This window comes from Carlito syrichta, unplaced genomic scaffold (assembly GCF_000164805.1).
Source record: "Carlito syrichta isolate Samal-C Ts95f unplaced genomic scaffold, Tarsius_syrichta-2.0.1 Scaffold106380, whole genome shotgun sequence".
In the NCBI taxonomy this organism is placed as follows: Eukaryota; Metazoa; Chordata; class Mammalia; order Primates; family Tarsiidae; genus Carlito; species Carlito syrichta.
The window spans coordinates 15007-24917 of NW_007050476.1; the positions used below are offsets into that span (position 1 = coordinate 15007).

The 9911-nt window shown below is 60.9% G+C and overlaps 1 protein-coding gene across 1 annotated transcript in view; it reads left to right on the top strand.

The window, feature by feature from the left end:
* Positions 1-3: 3 nt before the first annotated feature.
* The window catches only part of DMWD (DM1 locus, WD repeat containing), a gene marked incomplete at its 5' end in the record, with an annotated part of 10894 nt that continues 986 nt past the window's right edge, over positions 4-9911 (top strand). Inside the window, 6 exons of the mRNA XM_021716933.1 lie at positions 4-123; positions 1342-1524; positions 2911-4182; positions 5030-5104; positions 7405-7462; positions 9672-9763. Coding sequence (XP_021572608.1) covers positions 4-123; positions 1342-1524; positions 2911-4182; positions 5030-5104; positions 7405-7462; positions 9672-9763 — 1800 coding nt within the window. The remainder of the gene's footprint in view (positions 124-1341; positions 1525-2910; positions 4183-5029; positions 5105-7404; positions 7463-9671; positions 9764-9911) is intronic.

The window sequence follows — 9911 nt, forward strand, 5'->3', positions numbered from 1 at the left end:
GCCGGGGCCGGGGAGCCGCCCGCCACGCCCGCGGGGCTGGGCGCGGGGGGAGACCGCGTCTGCTTCAACTTGGGCCGCGAGCTCTATTTCTACCCGGGCTGCTGCCGCCGCGGGAGCCAACGGGTGAGCGGCCTGCATCGTGGGGCCCTGGGCGCTGAGAGGACAGGGGTCCCGGAGAAGTGATAGGGGGTCCGCGAATTGAGCTTAGGAAAGAGAGCAGAAGCAAGGGGTGGGCGTCCCAGATGCGGTGGGCAGCGCGGGGAGCATGATTCTTGGAGGTAAAGCAGGATCCTGAAAGGTGATGGGAGGCCCCCGGGATGCTGGGTATCTATCTTGGAGATAATGGGGGAATCCCCTCCCCCCCAGTTATGCGTAGGGGTTCTGGGGTGGCCCGTATTCTGGGCACGATGGAGCGTCTGAGATGATGCGGGATTCCCCCAGGTTCTGGGGCGGCAAGCACTCCGCAGGTGATGGGGCAAACCCGAGGTGATGGTGAACCCAGAAGTATTACAGTCTGGAGGTGTTGGAGGGGGTTCTTGAGACTGGAAACCCAGAAATGAGGGGAACTGGAAGTGATGGGGTCTCAGAGGTTAATGGGGTCCAGAAGCTGAGTGGGTTCCTAGAGGAAATGGGGGTCTCGAGGAGGAAAGGAAATCTCTAGGCTGATGGGAATCAGGCTGGTCCGAGAACTCCTCAGGTGTGACGGGCATCCCTCAAGTGATGTGTAGGTACCAGAGGGATGTGACACCTGGAGTTCATGGTGGTCCCTGGAAGTGATGGGGATCCCAAGAGCCCAGGGGTGATGAATGTATCTAAAACGTGGGGGACCATGAGGTTTGATGGATCCCTAATCTGTGAGGGATGGGTCCTGAGGTTTAGGGGTTCCAAAGTGAAGGAAAGCCTGGGATTTTGGATTTTAGAGTCCTGAGGATTTGGGTGACTCTGAGGTTTGGGGGTCTCGAAATATTATGGTGCTAAGTCCCAAGGGAATTGCTGAGACTAAGGAAGGGGACCGGAAAGGAATCAGAGCTCAGGGACTATGCGGAACCTAACCCCCGCTGCTGTGGGCAAGGGTGTCAGGATGGGGGTCTGACTTTGGGGAGGTACTGTAGCCTTGGGGGGCGGTCCTTACCATCTTTCAGTACTTTTTCCCTGCTCTGTCTGTGATTTGGGTTCTTTTCCGGTCTGTGGTTGCCCCCTCTCTCTCCACCCACCGATCTACCTACCCACTTCTCTCTGGGATTTAACCCTGTTTCCTCTTAGTGGTTTACCCCAACCTCAAACCCTCTTCCTTCCTCTCAGTGGTATAGACCATTAACGCCTTTTCTCCCACCACTCAAGTCCATTGACCTCAACAAGCCAATTGACAAGCGGATCTACAAGGGCACCCAGCCCACTTGCCACGACTTCAACCAGTTCACTGCTGCCACGGAGACCATCTCCCTGCTGGTGGGTTTCTCAGCTGGCCAGGTGCAATACCTGGATCTCATCAAGAAGGACACCAGCAAGTTATTCAATGAGGAGGTGATTGTGGCCCCCAGAACCCAGAACTGCTTCCCTTTCCTCCCACACACTATTTGTCACTGGGCTGCAGCTGCCAGGGGAGCCGTGTAGGCCTGAGAGGGGCAGGATGAGGAGGAATGGGGTGACAGGCAGCAGGTGATAATCACAGCTGTGCTTACTGTGCCCAGGCCCTATGCTGTGTTAGCCCTGTGCTGAACACATGACTCCTTGAGTTCTCATCAGCCGATAGGTAGGCAATTGTGGTGCCCATTTTCCAGATTAGAGAACTGAGGCTAGTAACCGGTTGAGCCTAATTTGATGCCCTTGTTCTGAATTTGGGGCTCTGTGGGTTTTGAATTCAAATCCCTGCTGCACCATTACTTACCATGTCACTTTGGGAAGGTGACTCTTCTCTGAGCCTCACTTTTCCTCCCTGCAAAATGGGATTCTCATTCCTGCCTCACCAGACTGCTGTTGTAAAAAGCATATATGGAGACTGCTCAGTCCAGGGCCAACTTGGCACACGAGGAAATGCCAGCCAACGACCTTATCCACCAGCAGGGACTGCTCTTGGCTTGCCTCTCGTTCTCTCTGGTCCAGAGGAAGTGTTCCATAAATATTCTCAGAATGAGTGAATGGCTGAAGGGAGTGAGTGGAACAGTGAATGGATTAAAAATGCATCAGCTCATCCATTCACAAAATAGTTACTGAGCACCCCTTCTGTGCCAGGCACTGTTGCAAGCACTAGAAGCTTAGCAGACAGGAGGCCCACCCTTGCAGAGCTAGCTCTCAGTCGAGCTGGGGAGATGGGGGTGATGGGAATCAAGTTCATTTGCCCTGCATGTCAGCAGGGACGGGGCCAAGGGAGTCTCAGTGGTTTAATAAGGGTGGTGAGGAAGGGCCTTACAGGGAGGTGATGCTGACAGTCCTGAAGGAGTTGAGCAGAGGATATTCTGAGTAGAGGGGACAGCTAGGACAGACGTCCCCAAAGCAGGACAGCAAAGGACCACATGACCAGAGCAGTTACTGAGGGAGAAGGACTGATGGATGAGTTGTGAGAAATCACAGAGGGGTCGGCTTGTGATGAGTCTGGAAGGCTGTGGAGAGAGTTAGAGCACAGCTTCACGGCAGGCAGGACTGTCCCCTCGCCGAAGATGGGACGGGGAGGCTCCATGGAGCTCCCTGTGGCCCCCTTGCTGGCAGCCCTTGTTCCCCTGCCATCCCCTGAGCTGGTACTGATCTGTCCCCCTAGTGTGGGAGCTTCTGTCTGAGGAGGCTCCGGGCCTGGCATGGCACGGGCTGAGTGAGCAGGGCCCTGTCGGAAGGCCTTCCTGGGGGAACAGGATGGGAGGAGGTCTGCCCAGGCTTTATCGCCTTCTCCCAACCCCAGCCTGTCTCCCCTGGCAGCGGTTGATCGACAAGACCAAGGTGACATATCTTAAGTGGCTGCCTGAGTCGGAAAGCCTGTTCCTGGCGTCGCACGCCAGCGGCCACCTGTACCTGTACAACGTCAGCCACCCCTGCGCCTCAGCCCCACCCCAGTACAGCCTGCTGAAGCAGGGCGAGGGCTTCTCCGTCTATGCTGCCAAGAGCAAGGCGCCCCGCAACCCGCTGGCCAAGTGGGCAGTGGGGGAGGGGCCCCTCAACGAGTTCGCCTTCTCGCCCGACGGACGGCACCTGGCCTGCGTCAGCCAGGATGGCTGCCTGCGCATCTTCCACTTCGACTCCATGCTCCTGCGCGGGCTCATGAAGAGCTACTTTGGGGGCCTGCTCTGTGTGTGCTGGAGCCCTGATGGCCGCTACGTGGTGACGGGCGGTGAAGATGACCTGGTCACTGTGTGGTCCTTCACTGAGGGCCGTGTGGTGGCCCGTGGCCACGGCCACAAGTCCTGGGTCAATGCAGTGGCCTTCGACCCCTACACTACGCGGGCAGAGGAGGTGACGTCAGCAGCCAGTGGTGACGGGGAGCGGATTGGCGAAGACGAGGAGGAGCCTGAGGTCTCGGGTGCAGGCTCGACTGGGGGTGTCCCACTCTCCCCACTGCCCAAGGCCGGCTCCATCACCTACCGCTTCGGCTCGGCGGGCCAGGACACGCAGTTCTGCCTGTGGGACCTCACTGAAGATGTGCTGTACCCGCACCCTCCCCTGGCCCGCACCCGCACACTCCCTGGCACACCTAGCACCACACCGCCAGCTGCCAGCAGCTCCAGGGGTGGCGAGTCAGGCCCCAGCCCCCTGCCCCGCTCCCTGTCCCGCTCCAACAGCCTCCCTCACCCGGCGGGCGGCGGCAAGGCGGGTGGCCCAGGCGTGGCAGCAGAGCCTGGTACTCCATTCAGCATCGGCCGCTTTGCCACACTCACGCTGCAGGAGCGGCGGGACCGCGGGGCTGAGAAGGAGCATAAGCGCTACCACAGCCTGGGCAACATCAGCCGGGGCGGCAGTGGGGGCAGCGGCGGTGGGGACAAGCCCAGTGGCCCCACCCCCCGCAGCCGCCTGGACCCTGCCAAGGTGCTGGGCACCGCGCTGTGCCCGCGCATCCACGAGGTGCCGCTGCTGGAGCCCCTTGTGTGCAAGAAGATCGCCCAGGAGCGGCTCACGGTCCTCCTCTTCCTGGAGGACTGCATCATCACTGCCTGCCAAGAGGGCCTCATCTGCACCTGGGCCCGGCCAGGCAAGGCGGTGAGTTGCCCCACACCAGCCTGCCCAGGCCAGGTGGGACCCTCAGTGGGATGAGGCAGGAGTTGGCAGAGAGAGGGCTTTGTCATTGTCACACCTCTGGCTCCATGGGATGAGGGGAAACCGTAGAAACCTTAGTGTCCCACAAGGAGGCTTCTGAGCTCTTAGAGTGATGGGCTTCTCGAGGGCAGCTGAGAGACAGCTTGGAGCAGTGGGGCCCCAGGAAGCGATGAAGGGAAGGGAAGTGATGGGCCCAGCATGGCTTCGTCTCAGCACTTGTCACTTGAAGCAGTATTTATGTCTATGGAACATCTGGTTTTTAAATGGTGAAACTTTTTTGTGTACTTCTGGCCAAAACGCTAGGGGCAAGATTGAGCCTGTGGGCGCGACTTCCAGCCTGGGTCTGAGACTCAGGATCCCAGCCTACTGCTGAAGCCACTGACTGGGATCACAGGCCTGGGTTCCAGTTCTGCCCCCTGTGTGACCCCTGGGGAGTCACTGCCCCCTCTGTCCTCTGATTCATACCTCTTAGAACAGAGCCTTTACGATGCGCGCTGGGCAGAGTGCCTGCCTCTGGGGTGGCTGTCGGCTTGGGAGGCCACAGTAGGCGAAGCAAAGGCCTGGAACCTTGTGCGTTGGAGCTTGTCTCAGGTGTCTCAGCTCCTGAGGATCTGGGCTCGGCTGTCCAGGATCCCAGAGGGCCACAGCTTGGTTTCTTGGCTCTTGGTTTGGAATCTTAGAGTCCTGAGTCCCTAGCACTTGAGGACACAGTCTCAGAGCTCAGAGAAGAGGGTCTTGGGATTGGGGGAGTCTGGCTGAGTCCTGAAAGAGACCCTCTATGTCCCCCTAGTTCACTGACGAGGAGAAGGAGGCCCAGACAGGGGAAGGAAGTTGGCCCAGGTCACCCAGCAAGTCAGTGGTAGAGGTAGGACTGTCCCTGGGTCCTTCCCCCTCCCAGCATCTCAGGGTCACACCCCAAGCCAGAAGGGGACCCTAGTTTCTCCCTCTCCTCCCACGCCTGCCCCTCCCACATTGTTTCTGCCTAGGATCCATGAGGACTTTGGCTACTGTATCCAAGTGCCAACTGCCAGGCAGGGAAGCTAGCTGAGATGCAAGTTCCCCAGCCTGGAGCAAAGGCCTCTGTTTGGGGGGTCTGGGGTGGACGGGGGCAAGGCCAAGGTGGCAGCAGCCATGGGGACTCTGGGCTGACTCCCTCCCCCTGGCACTGCCAGAAGCCTTAGGTGGTCTCTAACCCCCGTCTCTCCCTCTCATCTTCCCCAGGGCATCTCCTCCCAACCAGGCAACTCCCCGAGCGGCACAGTGGTGTGAAGCCATGGATGCTGGGGTCCCCCGCCCCATGCCCCCAGCTCCTAGCCATACCCCTCCCCGCTGACCTCACGGATCACCGTATTAACAAGACTAACCATGATGGATGGACTGCTCCGGTCCCCCACCCTGCACAAATTTTGGGGGTTCCCCAGACTGGCCCAGACACAGGGGATGTAGTGGCCCATGTGGCCTCAGCCTTGTCCCCACCTACTGCCAAGTACAATGACCCCTTCCTATGAAACAGTGTTACATCATCCTTGTCCCCAGCATGTGACTGGTCACTCCTGGGGGAGAACCTCCCTGCCCACAAGAGCCCCAACTCTGTGGTGTGTCCCTCAGCTGAGAGGGCAGGACCGGGGGTGGCCCACTCCTCACCTGGCCCCCACCCCACCCACCCTTGCTATTGTCTGTGCTTTTGAAGAGTGTTAAATTATGAAGCCCCTCAGGGCCCTCCCTGTCCCCAGGACCTCTTATTTATACTAAAGTTCCCTGTTTTCACAGCGGCTCTGTTCCCTTCGGAGGCGGTGTGTGGAGGACGTGTGTGTGCATTGCTCTGGCCCTAGAATCGGGCTGCGTCCACCAAGGGAAGAGTGCGAGCCTGCCTTCCCAGCCCGGCGCCTCCCACCCCTTTAAACAGCGGGAGAAGCTAGAGCCTGGGGAGGGTCGGCAAACAGCTGGGGACCCAGTGCCAGTAAGCCCTTGGGAAGAGCATGCCCAACCCATCATCTCGAGGGCAGAGGGCAGCCAGGGCCCTCTCCTCAAAGTCTTAAGCGGGCATCCCTTAAGGTATCAGAACTGCCCGTCCCCACTCCAGGGGCTGGCCCAGGCAGGCCTCCCCCATATGCTCAGAAACCAGCTAGAGGCCATGATTCCCACTCTGCAGAACTGTCCACCCTGGAGAGGAAAGCTTAAATCCCTCCCAGCCGGCTGGAGCTGCGGGGAGCTGTATCCTCCCACTCCACCCCCCGAAATGTTTCTGTTTCTAATCCCAGCCTGGGTAGGAATGTGGCTGCCCGGCCAAGGGCCAAGGAGCTATTCTGGGGTCTCCTGTGGCTGGGGAGGGCCTGGCTCCATCGCTCGCCTCCCCGGCTCTGGGCAGCAGGTCACCCCCGGTTCTGGCTCCGAGGTGTCCCCTCTTGATCTCTCCTCACCGCCCCTTCCCCACCTACTGCCAAAAAAAAGCCCAGTGTGAAGCAGTGGGCCTGAGGGCTAAATTTAACTGTCCCAAAGTCAGAATCCATCGTGAGTCACCCGAGAAGCTGCCCTGGCCTCCTGCTCCCCCCACCCCAGGCCTCATTCCCTTTCTTTACCCCGGCGCCCCCTAGCTCTAGGGCTTGGCAGGAACAGGGGGGCGTGGTTATTGGATCACTGGGAGCCTCGATTGGTCCCCTGTAGGCAATGGGGAGGTTCGTCTTGGAATTTGTCACACCTGTGGCTCTCCTCTGTGCTCCACTTTTTATTGGGGGACGGTGAGAGAGTTGGCAGTCTCCTTCCATTCCCCTAGACTCAGTCTCACTCTGAAAGTTTCTGAGGGGCCCTGGAAGGAAGGTGTTGGGGAGTTGGCTTGTGAGGGGTTAAGGCTGGGAGGCGGGAGGGGGGCTGGACCAAGGGGTGGGGAGAAGAGGAGGCGGCCTCGGCAGCCGAGAGAAGTGACCAGAGAGGCCCAGGGGACAGCCAGGGACTGGCGGACATGCAGCTGGGGCTCCAAAGCCTGGACAGGGGCTGCCAGGCCCCGTGACAGGAGGACCCCGAGCCCCTGGCCCGGGGAGGGGGCCATGGTGCTGCCTGTCCGACATGTCAGCCGAGGTGCGGCTGAGGCGGCTCCAGCAGCTGGCGCTGGACCCTGGCTTCCTGGGGCTGGAGCCCCTGCTCGACCTTCTCCTGGGCGTCCACCAGGAGCTGGGCGCCTCCGACCTGGCCCAGGACAAGTATGTGGCCGACTTCTTGCAGTGGGGTGAGTGCCTGCCTGCACGGCTCCCCCTGATGGGCACGGGGGCAGGGCAGAGGCAGGAGATGGGTCTGGGCCCAGGGGCCCGACTTTGGTCACGGGGAGATCCTTCCATTCTGGGGCCCAGAGCTTGGAACTGGGCCCTCAGACAACATTCCCCTACCCCAGTGCCACCCAGGCGGGGCAGAGTAAGGTCAGCAGAGGCCAGACTCAAGGGCCATGGCTTGGGAGTCACAGCAGGCTGGGCTGGGCACAGCCTCTTGTGGTCTCCCTGCACCCCCTCCCCAAGTCTAGGTCTAGGGACAGGCTGGAAGCCCATCTCATAGGACCCTTCCCCACAAATGGGCAGCATGACTCTCAACTCTGGTTTCCCACAGCACAGGGGCACATGGGGAGGGACAGCATGGGGCAGCTGCCAGGGGCGCGGCTGACGGGCAGGTGTTCGGCGCCAGTCTCCAGCTGCCCCAACAGGTGCCCAGGCTCTGGGAGGGCACAGTGACTCACACAGGCCCTGGGGGAGAACCAGCCCTGCAGACAGGCGCCGCCCGCACCCCTCATCCCCCAGACTGAAGAGTGCCTGCTCTCTGTTGGCTCTCTGCCCCCACACTCACGATCTCAGTCCCACCAGCCTGCAGGGTCAGCCCATGGTACCCCTCCAGTCTCACAGCCTGTAGTTCTGACTCAGGACCGCCAGCCTTCCAGCTGTCCCACAGAGCCCTTCTCAGGAGGTCTTTCCAGGGCCTGGGCCCTGGTCTGGCGGGAAGACGCCCCAACTCCCACCTCCTGCCCTGCAGCCCACCCCACCCCACCCCAGGCCCGGGATTCCGGCTCACCAGTTTGTTACCCTAACACCCCACCGCTCCAGTCCTCCTCAGGCCTGGCATTCAGCCTTGCTCTTGGGCTTTGGCCTGTGTGTGTCACAGTGCGTCTTTGTGTGCTGTCTCCTCACCTGCTCCTGCTCCCTCTTGTGTCCATATCTTTCTGGCCCAGGCCCCATACCTCTCCCTCCTCCCATTTCACAGATGGGAAGGTGGAGGCCGAGGGCCAGGCCACTCAGCCTCTGGAAGAAACTTCTCCCCACCTCCCCCAGCCCTTAGGGACTCCCCAGCCTCCCTTTTGCAGAGGATGAAGCTGGGGTGGCCGGGTAAACTGAGACCCGGGGTGGGGGTAGGGGTTTGGCTCTCCTGTGAGGAGCTCTCCTTTTGTGGCCTGAGCGGCACCCTGCGGCCCCTCCCCTGCCAGGCCTCCCAGCGGGGGAGGGGGCCCGGGCTCCCGCTGCCTTAAAAGGGCTCAATGTCTTGGCTCTCTCTTCCCTCCCCCGTCCCTGGCCCTCGCTGGTTCTCCCCAGCCGGCCCGCTATCCCTGAACCCCCTAGGGCCCCTCTCCCCCTCAACCCAGTCTCCCTTCTGGCCTGCTCGCCCCAGCCCTCTGTTCATCCTGCCTCCACTTCTTTCAGCCCCTTGGAGTCCAAGTTTCCCTCTCCCCACAGTCCCTGGGTCTTCAGCCTTCACCCCAGCCTGTACCCCTTTCAGACTGCCCGGTTTGACGTTCTAGGCTGTAGGACCTTGACCTCTGGGAGCCTTGATTGCCATCTGTAAATAAGGGGCGGTGCTAAAGCCCTTCGCCTGGAGGACTGAGATAAGGCCAGGAGCACTTGAGTCTGGGATGTGTGTCCACGCTGGCTCTGTCCCTTTCTCCCGTTCCTTGCCCCAGCCCCGAATCCGGGGTATTCCAAAGTGCGGCCCAAGAACCACCTGTATCTGAATCTAGAGGTATTGTGACAGCGGCACTTTATGGACCATAACCCCAGACCTGCTGAATGAGAACTCAGGGTGGGGCCCGGTCGCGGCAGCGCCTTAACCATTGCCTGGAGTAGAGGCGAAGCCTGAAAGCCAGGGGAGCCGGAGAACTGGGGCTTCCTCTTCCCCTGCTCTTCCGGGTGTCCCTTCTGCAGGTGTTTGTGACCCGTGCTCTCCATCCTGCACGCCACTGGAGCCCTCTGGCCCAATGCCCTGTCCCAACAAGCGGTTCCCAGGCACCGCACCTCTTTGGGAGGGCAGGTTGGGGCCCCCCAAACCTCACAGTGTTTATGCGGGCAAGCCCTTGGGAGGCCTTAAGGTGAAGCTGAGAGGCAGCGAGAAGGGGAGACTGGAGGGATGGAGGGTGGGACCTCGACCCAGTGATCCTCGGGTCTTACCCCCCACCGCGCCCCCAGCGGAGCCCATCGTGGGGAGGCTTAAGGAGGTCCGACTGCAGAGGGACGACTTCGAGATTCTGAAGGTGATCGGACGCGGGGCGTTCAGCGAGGTGAGCCCCAGGCGGCGGCGGAGCTCTGCCCGGCGGCGTTCGGACCTGACTCGTGGTGGGCGGGGCCTGGAGTTCGGGGCGGGGCCTGAGGGGTTGATGAATGAGCCTTGGGACGCAGGCCGGGCGGGGGCGGGGCTTGCGGCCGACG